This window comes from Equus asinus, chromosome 20 (assembly GCF_041296235.1).
Source record: "Equus asinus isolate D_3611 breed Donkey chromosome 20, EquAss-T2T_v2, whole genome shotgun sequence".
Taxonomy (NCBI): Eukaryota; Metazoa; Chordata; class Mammalia; order Perissodactyla; family Equidae; genus Equus; species Equus asinus.
This window is the reverse complement of record NC_091809.1, coordinates 24,654,082-24,667,022: the sequence shown is the minus strand read 5'-3', so window position 1 is coordinate 24,667,022 and position 12,941 is coordinate 24,654,082. Positions and strand designations below refer to the sequence as shown.

Sequence of the window (12,941 nt, the reverse complement as noted above, 5' to 3'; positions counted from 1 at the left end):
TTAGAGACTTACTGGCAGTCCCAGGAAGAGCTGGGCTGGGGGACAGGGTTGTGAATTTGTCACCCTGCTCCCCAAATATTTTGAAAACTCAGGACAAAATGAGTGCCCCCCGGGGAGCCCCTTGGAGAAAAAGGAGCTACTGAAGACCCCACAGACACATCTCCTCCCACACGTGAACCCCACAGACTGAGTCACAATTGTCCCTGATGACCCTCCCCATGGTCACCACACAGTCTGGGAAGATTCGGGGCAGCATGTGCAGAGCTGCCCAGAGAGGCTCTGAGGCTGAAGTCACCCTGTGCAGTGAGGTCGGGACACTCCAGGATCCTGGCTGCCGGCCCAGCCCCGACACTGCAGGCCAGAGGGGACTGAGGTCTGAGTGGCCCCACCGTGGACTCAGGTCTGCAGACTCCCGAGGTGACAGTGCAGAGACTGGTCCCAACCAGTCCCTCCTCCCCATCTGCTCACCCCGGGGCCAAACATTCACCATTTCCAGGTCTGCTGGGTCCCCTGAGTCCTTCCTATGACTCCCACAGCCAGTGCAGATCCCAGGGTGACGGGCTGTGGCAGAGCCACCAGGGACCCCTAACAGCAGGAGAAAATGGACCCCACACCTGGCACTTGGCTATTAATATATTTTCTCAGTTTTTGTTTATTTGGGAAAGCATTTTATCTTTATCTTTTACCAGGCAGTTTTGGTGAATATAAGGTTGACAAGTATTTTCTCTGTACACTTGGACTATTTTGTCCCTCTGCCTTCTAACCTCCATTTTCTCTGCTCACACACCTGTTAATTTTCCTGGGGTTTCCTGTAAGACTTGGGTAATTTTTTCAATGCTGCTTTTTTGCTAGTGTATACTTCCTACTTTCCTGTATCTTTGCATGTCTCATATTTTTGATGCAAACCAGATATTTTAGGCAATATACTGTAGCAACTCTGGGTACTGGTCCCCTTCTTACCAGGGCTTTTTATTGTTATTAGCTTATTTACGTTTTCAGTGACTTGAAGGATTGTTTTAGCCAAATCTGTGTCCTCAAAAGAGAGTGAAAATTCTTTTTCCTTTTTTAGTATTTTTTTTAAGGTATGTTTTTTGGTGAAGAAGATCGGCCCTGAGCTAACATCTGTGGCCAATCTTCCTCTTCTTCCTTCTTTCTCCCCAAAGCCCCAGTACATACTTGTATATCCTAGTTGTATGTCGTTCTATTTCTTCTATGTGGGATGCTGCCTCAGCATGGCCTGATGAGCAGAGCTAGGTCTGTGCCCAGGATCCAAACCAGGGAACCCTGGGCCACAGAAGTGGAACGTGTGAACTTAACCACTATGCCACCAGGCCGGCCCCTGAAAATTATGATATAGCTCCAAGAATAGCTCCTAGAATCGGACATAGCTTTGGGTACACAAACTGTCATGAGACAGTAACAATGGCAGAGCTGTCTTCCTCTTTCATGGACACACCCAGTGGTTAAACTAGATCAACTGCTGGCTGATTGCTCTACTGTTTTCACCAATGTCCTGGGGGCATAACCTGCTCTACCAAATACTCCAGTGAAATTCTGGCTCCTTTGTAGAAATGCTTTCTGAAGTCACTGTTTGATATTTGTTCTGACCCTAGGAAGCCTCATCAGTCTAATCCCCTCGTTCTTTTCAGAAAACTAGTCAGCCGACGTCCAAGCTGTATCTTCATTAAATACACAAATCTACTAATTGCCTTTCACCTCATTCTCCACTTTCTGAGACTGTCCTCTGACTTGAACTTTCCATGATCTTTTGCTGGCCAAGTTAATTCCTTTGGGAAGGAATTAAGAGCTATGTTTTATAGCTGGCTTTTCCCCATACTTGGGTAAAATCTGTGTGCCAGGACTCTGGAGCTGTAGTAGGGACATCAGGAAGCCTCTCTCTGGTGACAATCCCATTCTAGGGGCTGAGTGATCAGTGCAGTGGAAAGACAGCAGCCAGAGGTCCTCTTGATTGTCTCATGTTACAGCCACCTCATGAGCTGGGGAAAGAGTGGTCAGTGCCCAGCATTCTCAGCACAGCATGAGCATAGCAGAGCCTCTGCACCATGAGGAGGGGCTGGGGCAAGAAGGGGTCCCCACATTTCACATGAACCAACGAGGGACTGAAATTCAGCAACAGGCAGCTGCGGGAAGGATAGATAATGCCGAAGGCCTGCTCCTCCTGGGAAAAAGCCCCCCTTCTGGAAGCTTAGGGAGGGAGAATCTTGTCTTCTGGTTTGGGGGGCAGCGCTATGGAGAAGGGGGTTAACTTGCTGAGCTGAGAGCAGGGAGGGAGCAGACATGGTTCAAACCCTACACACTCTCCCCTTTCTCACGGAATTTCCATTGATTTTCTTGAATAGATGTTCCTCACTTGCTGTTTGCCTTTAGGACAATTTCCAGAGGTCTCAAATGGTTAAGATAATTTCCACCAGCTTCACTGGGGAGTGGGTCAGCGGAGCTCCTCATATTGTTATTATACCCCCTAGTGCATTCACTACACTGCCCATATCAGCAAACCCTCTCCAGATTGATAGACAATGGCACTACAGGCTGTAATATCACTTGTCATTGTACAGAGAAAGAATTGAAAAAACTCTTTTTTTATGGCTCATAAAAATGTATTGCACACTTCAAAAAACTGTTTAGCGGATTAACACAAACAGTTGTGGCTTCCCTTTAAAAATGCATTATTTATATGCTTATAAACTATTGTTAAAAAGAAAATCACAGGCCTCAAGCAGGTCACTTTGCTGGGCCCATGTCACCAAACTCATGCTTAATACCTAACTTAGCTGCAGCTTCCACCTTCCCCAGGGAGGCAGTCATAACTGGTCAGTCCAGGAGTTTGTGGTCAGCACCAATGAGGTAATGTGCCACATGGGCCTCTCCATCCCCCAAAGGAAGATGAGGTCATGCACCTAATAAGACCCTTTTGTCCCCAAAGGGAAGTAACCTTTCTAAAGTAATCGTAGTCCTTCATTCTTTTGGACATGGAATAGGTTAGACAGATGCTCGGTCACCTGCCAACCTCAAAAGAATTTCCACGTAATGAGGCACACTCTGAAACATCACACAATCTCCAACCTAGTGGTACAAACATTTTAGGTATCAGTTTGTCTCTGAGAGGCCCAAAGTAATAGAATCCTTAAAAGTAACAGAATCCTTAAGATCTAGATAATAAAGTGCATCACCTTTGAGCACACCCACTCATTTTATCTCTAAGAACTATGGCCCCAGAAGCTATAAATCTCTACAAAAATGGCAAAATCTTACTAAGATTTTTTATGTCCTGAGAGCTTGGTCTGGTAACCATGAGGTTGGGGGCCACAAAAAGGCTGGGCAGAAGGGTGCGTTGCCCCCCATGTGCAGCTAGATCAGGCTGGTCAGAAATGTGGGTGATGCTCCATTTACCGGTAAGGGTCCCAGCAAACTGCTGTCAGCTCTCAGGAGATAACAATGGCTACTATGAGCAACGTTCAAATTAGATAAGGTCACTTAAGAAATGCACTTAAAACAAAGGCTTCAAAATTCCAAAAATAGTTTCATGAGAAGTTTCACTGCAAAAAGTTAATGAAAAATTAAAGATATGACATACCTAAAACAAGACTATAGACAATAAACAAAAGCTCACCAAGTTAATGGCCTTACGGACACCCCCATCTCTACTTTCAACAGAAGGCCCCATGGAGGCCTATCTCAAGGCTGACCGGACTCTGAGGGATTTCCCGGTAAACTACTACATCATTGCCTTAAGGAGCCAACAGTAGCTACAATTAAAATTAGGAAATAACTCTGCCAAGTCCTGGTGAACAACAGAGCTGCACTCTGCTTTAAACCCCACCTGAAGCCTGCATCTGGGATCCTGGGAGAAGCGGCGAAAGCTGGTTTGGCTGAGAATTCTTACAGAGCCAGCTCTCCCGGACCACTTTCTGTTGGGCCCAGGTGAGAGAGGGAAACAGAATTTCATGCTGTCTCTTCCTTTCCACATCCAGGCCAACTGGTTACTGATCCTTTCTCTCCCAGGGATGCTGACTGCCTTCTTCCTTGTCTGGTTTTACGTCCTAAAAGCCTGGAATGGCTTTCTGTCTGTCTGGGACAGGCAGGTTGTCAGGTTTTCCTTTCGGCTATCTTTGGGAGGGACTCTAGATCTTCTGATGACAATATATTTTGCACCCTCCTTGGGGACAGCCCTTGAATTCAAGGCATTATTCAATATTGCCAGAAGGATTCACTGCTTCTCCTGGGTTGTCCTGGCTGAAACCTGACAGGATGATTGAAAGGTTTTAATAACCTTATAACCAGAACTATGACCAAATTGCTAGATGGTACTCAGAGCTTGATAGAAAAACATACATATTTTTTGCCTTCTCCTCTATTCTAAGTGTACCCAGTGGGAAAGAAAAACATTCTTTGGGTGGATGAGTCACCCAGATGGGTGGACGGATGGGTGTGTCAGTCTTTTAGCATCTAGGGTACAACTCACTTCTGTGAGGAATTGAGAGCAACTGTCTTTATCTCACAAATCTTTGCAAAACTAGAAATGAAGCTCCACAGGCAGATAAATTCCTTTTACCAATCCCAAAACCTCCCTTATAAGCCTTAAAAGGCTTATAAATTATGGGCCTTAGGAAACCAAAGTCTTTCTTGGAGAAACAGTCTTCCCTGTGCCTCTGAGATGTAAATATTAAAGTATGAACTTTAGGGAGGTCATTCTTTTTTTTTAAAGATTTTATTTTAGGGGGCTGGCCCCATGGCCGAGTGGTTAAGTTCACTCGCTCCACTGCAGGTGGCCCGGGGTTTCGTTGGTTCAAATCCTGGGCGCAGACATCGCACTGCTCATCGGGCCACGCTGAGGCGGCGTCCCACATGCCACAACTAGAAGGACCCACAATGAAGAATATACAACTATGTACTGGGGGGCTTTGCGGAGGTACATAGTTATGCATGTTTAGTTGTGGGTCCTTCTAGTTGTGGCATGTGGGATGCTGCCTCAGCCTGGCCCGATGAGCGGTGCCATGTCTGCGCCCAGGATTCGAACCCGCGAAACCCTGGGCCGCCAAAGCACAGCACACGAACTTAACCACTCGGCCATGGGGCTGGCCCCAAAGGGAGGTCATTCTTATCAGAAGAAAAATAAGAGGAGGAAAGGTCACTTGAAATTCAGGCAAATAAAACTCTCTAAAGCGCTTCTTCACAGATATTAGTGAAAGGCTTTAGCCATCTGAGTAAGTGACCTTAACTCATTCCATCTACCAGAAAAACAACTTAGATCAAACTTCTTTTTTTTTTTTTTTTAAAGATTGGCACCTAGGCTAACAACTGTTGCCAATCTTCCTTTTTTTTTTTAAGGATTGGCACCTGAGCTAACAACTCTTGCCAATCTTTTTTTTTTTCCCCTGCTTTATTTCCCAAACCTCCCCCGCACATAGCTGTATATCTTAGTTGCAGGTCCTTCTAGTTGTGGGATGTGGGACGCCGCCTCAACATGGCCTGACGAGCGGTGTCACGTCTGCGCCCAGGATCTGAACCCTGGGCCACCGCAGCGGAGCGCGCGAACTTAACCACTCAGCCACGGAGCCGGCCCAATCCAACTTCTTAATAACTAGCATGTTTTACATTATCACACCTGTCTTACGGCTAAAATTTTAAAATAAAACTATAAATAAAATAAAAACTCTGCATCTGTCTTACGTGTTACAAATAGGTGGTATTCTTCTACCTGCAGATGGTATTACTAAAATTAATTTGTAAACGATTTGTATTTAATTGTCTGAAACAAACGTGCTTAGTATTCATAAAATTCTCAAAAATATAATAGAAACTAATTCAAATGTTTCTCAGGTTCACATGATCTGGGAAAATATTTGGTAATAAAGGTAGTTTAAAAGTTTGTGGATTTAGTTAAAATAGACATGTCTTTAGAGTTATCAACACTGAATATAACATAGACATACAACTCTTATTCCACCTGGGGTCAATAATCAAATGAATTTATGTTATCTCTTACAAAATTTGTCAGTAGAAAAATTACTTTGAGATTATGGCTGACTTTTTCTAATGTCTAATGAAGTTTTTATGGGTAATCTAAATTTAGTTGTTAAGAACAAGGAAATTAAATAGATGAAAGTAAGATAAAAAGTTTAAACCTAACATTTTTGTTTTTGCGAGGAAGATTGGCCCTGGGCTAACATCTGTTGCCAATCTCCCTCTTTTTGCTTGAGAAAGATGGTCCCTAAGCTAACGTTCACGAGAATCTTCCTCTATTTTGTATGAGGGATGCTGCCAAAGCTTGGCTTGATGAGCAGTGTGTCAGTGCACACCCAGGATCTGAACCATGAACTCCCAGTCACCAAAGCAGAGTGCACAAAGTTAACCACTACAGCACCGGGCTGGCCCAAAGGTAAATTTTTTAAATAGCCTCCCAAAATCTTTTTTGTAAGCTGTAACCTTAAAGTTTTGCTGGGTTAAGTTAAATGACGAGTTCAGTTAAATTTGCTGAATATCTGGTTCATTTAGAAATAAGATGAAATACTGAAACATGAAGTGCTGAACATAGGTTTATCCACTTTTTACTTCCTTCTACAGAGGAATTAAATGTATTTGGCTCTATGGGTAAACATATCTTGTGCCATGCTGAAAAGTTAACTATGAGGAAGCACGTTTCTAGAAATCACAAAAACTATTTATAATATGTCTGCCAATCCATCGAATGCTAATGTAAAACACAGTTCATAATTGCTTTCTTCTTCATTTTCACTAGAAGCTAAAGATTTCTAAGGGTTAAAAATTCTGGGGCCAGCCCCATGGCCAGGTGGTTAAGTTCATGTACTCCGCTTTGGTGGCCCAAGGTTTCACTGGTTCAGATTCTGGGCACAGACCTGCTGAGGTGGTGTGCCACATACCACAACTAGAAGGACCCACAACTAAAATATACAGCTATGTACTGGGGGGCCCAGGGGAGAAGGAAAAATAAAATCTTTAAAAGAAAATTCTAATGTACGTAATTAAAACTACTAAAAGTAATAAGGAAAAAGAATTTTATGTGTGGTCAGGGCTGGCTAAGATTGGAACAAATTTAATGAAGTAAAAGTTTTAATATCAAAAGAGAGCTGCTGCAAAATTATTATTTGGTTTTCTCTCTGTTTAAAGAACAAAGGTTTCCTGAACTATTGATCTGCTCTTGATAATCACAGATTATAAATTGTTTGTTTCTTTACCTTTTTAAGTAATTTTCCTAGAGAAAAAAAAAAAGACTTTGTGTCTTCTCAAAATAATCACAGATGTAACTGTAGTCTTCATCTGGTCTTGGATTACTTCAACCCAAAGCTCTCGATATTAAAAGAGCTAAACTGTACTCCTGAATATGTAAACTTCTGTGTTTGCCTTTAAATTTTTTATTGACACTTTGGTCAAATAATTAATTAAGTACTGTTTCATAAAGATCTGTGACCCTATTTGACAAGTATCTAAAATCTTTTGATATTTTGCCAAACTTCCCAAAAATCCAATACTAAATTAACTCTTTCTGACTTTGAACTAACTTTAGCTTTTCCCAGAGGGCCCCTAGAACATCTCAAAGGATTTGTTTTCTCTCCTTATAAAAGGAGACATTAAACTAATCAAGTGTATTTGATATGTTAAATTATATCAATAAATAAATGTAACAAGAAGTAACACTAAGCTTGCTTTATTTTGTATCTGTATAGGTAAATGTTCTAAGTGTTCCAGAAATTGTGTGAAATTTCTGGAAATCTGACATGTCCTGGTATTATGTTATCAGTCAAAATTTCAGTTTTCTTAAAATGTTGCATATTACAAACCCAATTTTCCTTGTCACATCCATTATAATGAACTCTCACCAGATCTTTAACCAAGGGCAATTTTAAGTCTTGTCATTTACAGAGAATCATTGTTTTACTCTGATGCTTTTACAAAAGTGTTCCTGCAAAAGTGCTTCAACTTCAAGAAGATTCAAGGAAAGGACTTTTTGATAAGCACAAATTTCTAATAACTAAGTTTACAAAAATGAAGTGGTAAGAATGAAGACTACTCTTAAATCTCCTTGGAAGGAACTATACCAGGTCCTCCTCACTACCCAGATGACAGCCAAACTTCAGGAACCTGAACCTTGGACATACCACTCAAGGCTGAAGAAGGCTCCACCCGACATCTGGCCCTGTGCAGATGCTGGAGAGCTCCAAGTCAAACTGACGAGGAAGAGAAGAAGCTGACATGGATGTAAACTGCTTCCTCCTAAGATGCCAGATCAGGACTTTCTCCTTTAGCTAAACCTACCACCCTTACTTCTTTTCTTTCTTTCCTTTAGTCTGTCAGGGGCCTGGAAAGATATCACCATCATTTGTATATCCCAGGTCATTTCTAAGAAGGGTAACCTATGGAATTTAGACAAACATTTTATTTCAAGCTAGGAGGAAATCTAACTGACCCCTGGATTGAAGAGGCAAAACCAAAATCCTCACAAATATATTCATTAACAATGCCAGCTTAGTGAGAGTGGTTTGGGTCCTTACAGGATTTATCTTTGTCTGTAGTGGTGATCCTTCTCCTTGGGCCTACAGAGGCTTGGATGGCTGGTGCATAAGTGAGCAATGGCTCTCACATTATCTACCTGAGCCCCTAACTTTTCACAAGTGAACTCAGACATCTCACTGGTTGACTCCCCTGAATTTACATCACTGAGTTATAAAGGACCTACCAGGAGGCATTCAGGACTCACGATTCACTTCCTTTGACAGGGCCATCCCTCCCTTGTTAGGAGTAAACGTAAATGAGAATATATTGCAAAATCCACTGCTAAGACAAGAGTTGCCCAACAAAGATCCTTAGACTCTCTGGCCACAGCTGTCCTTGGCACCGGGATAGCCCTTGATTCTCTCTTAGCTGAGCAGGGAGGTGTCTGTGCTGTGGCCACCACCACCTGCTGCTCCTGAATGAACACTTCTGGGGAAGGTGAAACTCAACTATGTAAGATCACTGTCAAGCTACTTGGCTTTTATTAAAAGGTGACTCCTTCAATGGTGTCGTTCTTTGACTCATTTGATAGTAACTGGTTTAGGTCTTGGGGACCATGGCTCCAAAGTGCACTCCAGATATTGAGAACTCTCCTTTTATTATGGTCATAAGAAACTCCCCGGTGCATTGTCTTTTCTCAAAAGCTTTAAGAGTATGTTTGCAGCTGCTAACCACCAAGCAGCGGTCTCCCTAAGACTGGAACCTCAGAAAAGGAATGAAAAGATGACCGACTGGAAGACAGTAAACCTGCAGCCTTCACCTGTGAATGTCACAGGGGTTAAGGAAAAACATCATGACCTCTGGATACCACCCAAAGGAACAACAAAATCTGAGAGAATTTCACAGCAGTAGCTGAGAGTGGTGCTAATGCCTTAAATTTTGATCACATCTCTCAGTTAAGCTGCGAGCTGGATCAAAACAGGGGAAATTGTGGGGCCGGCCCGGTGGCGCAGCAGTTAAGTTCGCACGTTCCACTTCGGAGGCCCGGGGTTCACCGGGTCAGATCCCAGGTGTGGACATAGCACCGCTCGGCAAGCCATGCTGTGCTAGGCGTCCCACATATAAAGTAGAGGAAGATGGGCATGGATGTTAGTTCAGGGCCAGCATTTCTCAGCAAATAGAGGTGGATTGGCAGCAGATGTTAGCTCACGGCTAATCTTCCTCAAAAAAAAAAGTGTAAACCACAAAATGAAAATTTTCAAATCTCTTTCTAACTAAAAGGATAAGTGGTATCCTAGTTTGTCCTTCGCCTATAGCTCACACTGGTGGGATTTTCAGGAATAAGCAGCATATTACAATGCAATATAGGTTTGAGACGAACCCCTTAAATGTACTGGATTTTCAAAATTTTACATAGGCTTTCAGAAGTTTTCCTTACATCAGTTAAAAGATAACTTAAATCACCTTAGCATTTTAAGTTTCTATGTTCTCTAGAGACATCCACATAGAAACACTGATCTAAAAATAGAAAATGTGCTAAAAAATTTAATACATTTATCTCACATCTTGAGGTTCTCGTCCCTAAAAGTTTTGAAAAAAGTTTCTACTTGGTTCCACAAGTGTTTGCTTTCCTCACATCCTCTCTCTCCATCAACTTACAGTCTCAGGGCCCAAGTGCTAAGGGAAACTAGAGCCAAAGGGCTGCACTAGTCCATCGATAAAGGAATCCAAAGGGAAGAAACACAAATGCTGGAATCAGCTCAGATGAGCAGCCTGCTTCCCAGAGGACAGAAGGAAAGCCACAGTCAGAAGGTCCCGTGTTCCTGACTCTCCTGGTGGAGACAGAGCCCTGGAGGGGGTCAGTCCTTGGAGAAGGAGGGGAGGGCACCTGAGCAGCCACAGGAAGGAGCTCTGGGAGCCCCACACACCCTCCCCTCCCCAGGGAACAGTGCACATGCTCCCTCTCTCAGGCTCCATTCTCACAGTGAGGAAACTCAGCTGCATTCAGTTTAAGGTTCTGACCCAAATGGACCCCCAGATTAATGGGCCCTAACGCAGGACACCGAGCTCCTGACTCTCACAAACTTTCTCAGTGTATACAAATTACTCTCTGAGTGCACCCACACTGTGCATGCAAAATTCCGATTATGTCTAGAAGTAGGCCCAAGGAATCAACAGTGACAACCTCAGAAAGGGCATCACTCCCCACTCCATGAGCACGTGCACCCCCAGCTTTCCAGGGCTCTGCAGCTCCTCTCAGGATGAAGGCTCCTTCCATGGGGGTGTGAGCAGTAGGACATCTGCAGGGGGAGGCTCCCCAGGGAGAACAACTGGGCCTTCAAGGCCTTCCCTCTGCAGGCTCAAGGGGGCTTCAGCTTAGATTCACTGCCCTCAGGCCTCTGCCCCCACTGGAGTTTTTTGGACCATCACTCATATTTTAAATACACAAACCCGGTGTTTGAACCATCCAGCCAACACACTCAAACCAGTCTTTATGTGGAAATGAGGGAAGAAAATTGTACGGCATTTTGTCGGCTCAAAAAGAAATCCCACAGGAATGTACTGTACTTGATTCCAGGAAAAAAACATGTTAATTAGTTATTTTCATAACAAGAAATTGTTCTATAAACTGTTCATCATACTTGAGCACTTCAGGTCTGCCAGACTGAGCCCTGGAAATCCACCTAACTCACTAAAAATAAAGAACAGATCTCAGAATATTATTAACATGCTCAGGGAGGAAAAAGGAAAAACAATGTTTAAATCATGCAATGTAAAACTGGAATATTTTATTTTTTCTGAAAGTAACCTCTTTGCAAACATTTTATATTGTCTTTCAAGTTATATTGATTAAATAAATTTTATTCATTAAAAAACTGAGAATAAAATACACTGAATATATCATTTAAATTTGACAAACCCAGGGAGGGGCAGTGCTGACAGGAGAGATGACCCAGAAAAGTTTGCCATGAAGAACTTGCAAGTAAAAGACCTACGATTGAATATTTGTATCCAGGACACATCCTGGGAGAAGCAGAAATATTTCATACAAGGCAGTTCCAGGAAGCTGTTCACTACTTTTTTCTCATGTAAAACATCCACAAACAAGGAAGAAAGCGTTTTAAAAGGACCACCCATTGTCTAGAGAAAAATGACAATTAAAATATTGGGACTGCTTGTAGTTGATGACGATGCTGTGAGTCGGAGACGGGAAGTTGGCGTTCGGGAACGTGAGCAGGAATCTGGAAAATTTAGGGATTTATTGTCGGTCCTGGAAGAGCTGGGGGGACAGGGTCGTGGATTTAAGACCCTGCTCCCCAAACATTTAGAAAACTCAGGAGAAAACCAGTCCACTCTGAGGAGAAAGCAGGCCTTGGGGACCCAGAGACCGCAGCCCCTCCGCGCACGGACCCCGCAGACCGAGGCCCGACTGTCCTGCGTACCCTCCCGCGGGCCCCGCACCGTCTGGGACACGCGGGGCTGCGGGCACACAGCGGCCCAGAGACGCTCCGGCCCCAGTCGCCGCGCGCAGGGACCACAGGTCGCCCAGGCCCGGCTGCCGGCCCCGCCCCCACGCTGCGGCCGGAGGGGCCTGAGGGCCGAGCGGCGCCACCGCGGACTCGGGGCCGCAGACCCCGGAGGGGACCGCGGGAGGCGGGGCCCGCCCCGCCGCTTCCCACCAGCCCTCCGCCCGTGTCCTCACCCCGGGGCCGCACACTCACCATTTCTAGGGCTCCTGGGTCCCCTGGTGTCCTTCCTATAACTCCCGAGGTTGGTATAGGTCACAACTGGACAAAACAGATGACAGCCATGTAGAGCCTTTAATGGCGGGGAGACGCGGTCCCCCAGCAACAAGCAACTTCCGGGAGTTTGGGCAGCTTCGCCCCACCCACCTGCCCCGGCGCCGCCTCTGATTGGACAGTTCCAAAGAGTCGCCCCCTTGTGTCTGAGTGCCAGCCCCCGAGTTTAGGTGTCTGAGCAGAACGCCAGCCAGAACTCCTCCCCTGCAGGGACATTTGCGTTGTAAGGTTGTGTTGGGAGGGGACTCCTGGAATTGTGATCCTTATTTACACACGCACTGGAATTGTGATCCTTATTTACACACGCACACACACACACAAATGAAACTCGCCTCACCATATCCAATAATTAGCCTCTCTCCATTTTGATCTTTGTTGACAACGGGAGTCTGACATAGTTTTGCCAGATAGGTACACCAGCCACTTGCAACCAGCCCCTCCTGCCCCGAACCGTGTCTCCGAACCCCCAGCCAGAACTCTCACCATTTCTAAGTTTCCTGCGTTCCCCGCCGTCCTTCCTATGACTCAGGTCAGGTCACAGCGAAACACAGAGAACGGGAGACCAACGTGGGTCCTTCAAGTACAGGCGACCCGTGATCGGAAAGACTGGAGAGACAGGAAGTTGCGGCGCTTGTCCCGCCCACCCGCCCCAGAGCCGACCCCGATAGG

General features: G+C 44.7%; 1 protein-coding gene across 5 annotated transcripts in view; it reads right to left on the bottom strand.

The window, feature by feature from the left end:
* LOC106824402 (zinc finger protein 709-like) overlaps positions 1-12,941 on the bottom strand; it is a 24,030-nt gene extending 11,089 nt beyond the window's left edge. For 2 of the 5 annotated variants that reach the window (XR_011496173.1, XM_070492106.1), the window contains exons 1-2: positions 12,756-12,941; positions 12,195-12,260 (exon numbers count right to left, since the gene is read on the bottom strand). Coding sequence is in view for 2 of the 5 variants with exons in the window: in XM_070492106.1 (XP_070348207.1) it covers positions 12,195-12,197 (3 nt within the window). In the remaining 3 variants the exon portion in view is untranslated. Of the gene's footprint in view, positions 1-11,241; positions 11,715-12,194; positions 12,261-12,755 lie in introns of those variants that run through there. The other 3 variants (XR_011496174.1, XM_070492107.1, XR_011496175.1) reach the window with 2 other exon arrangements.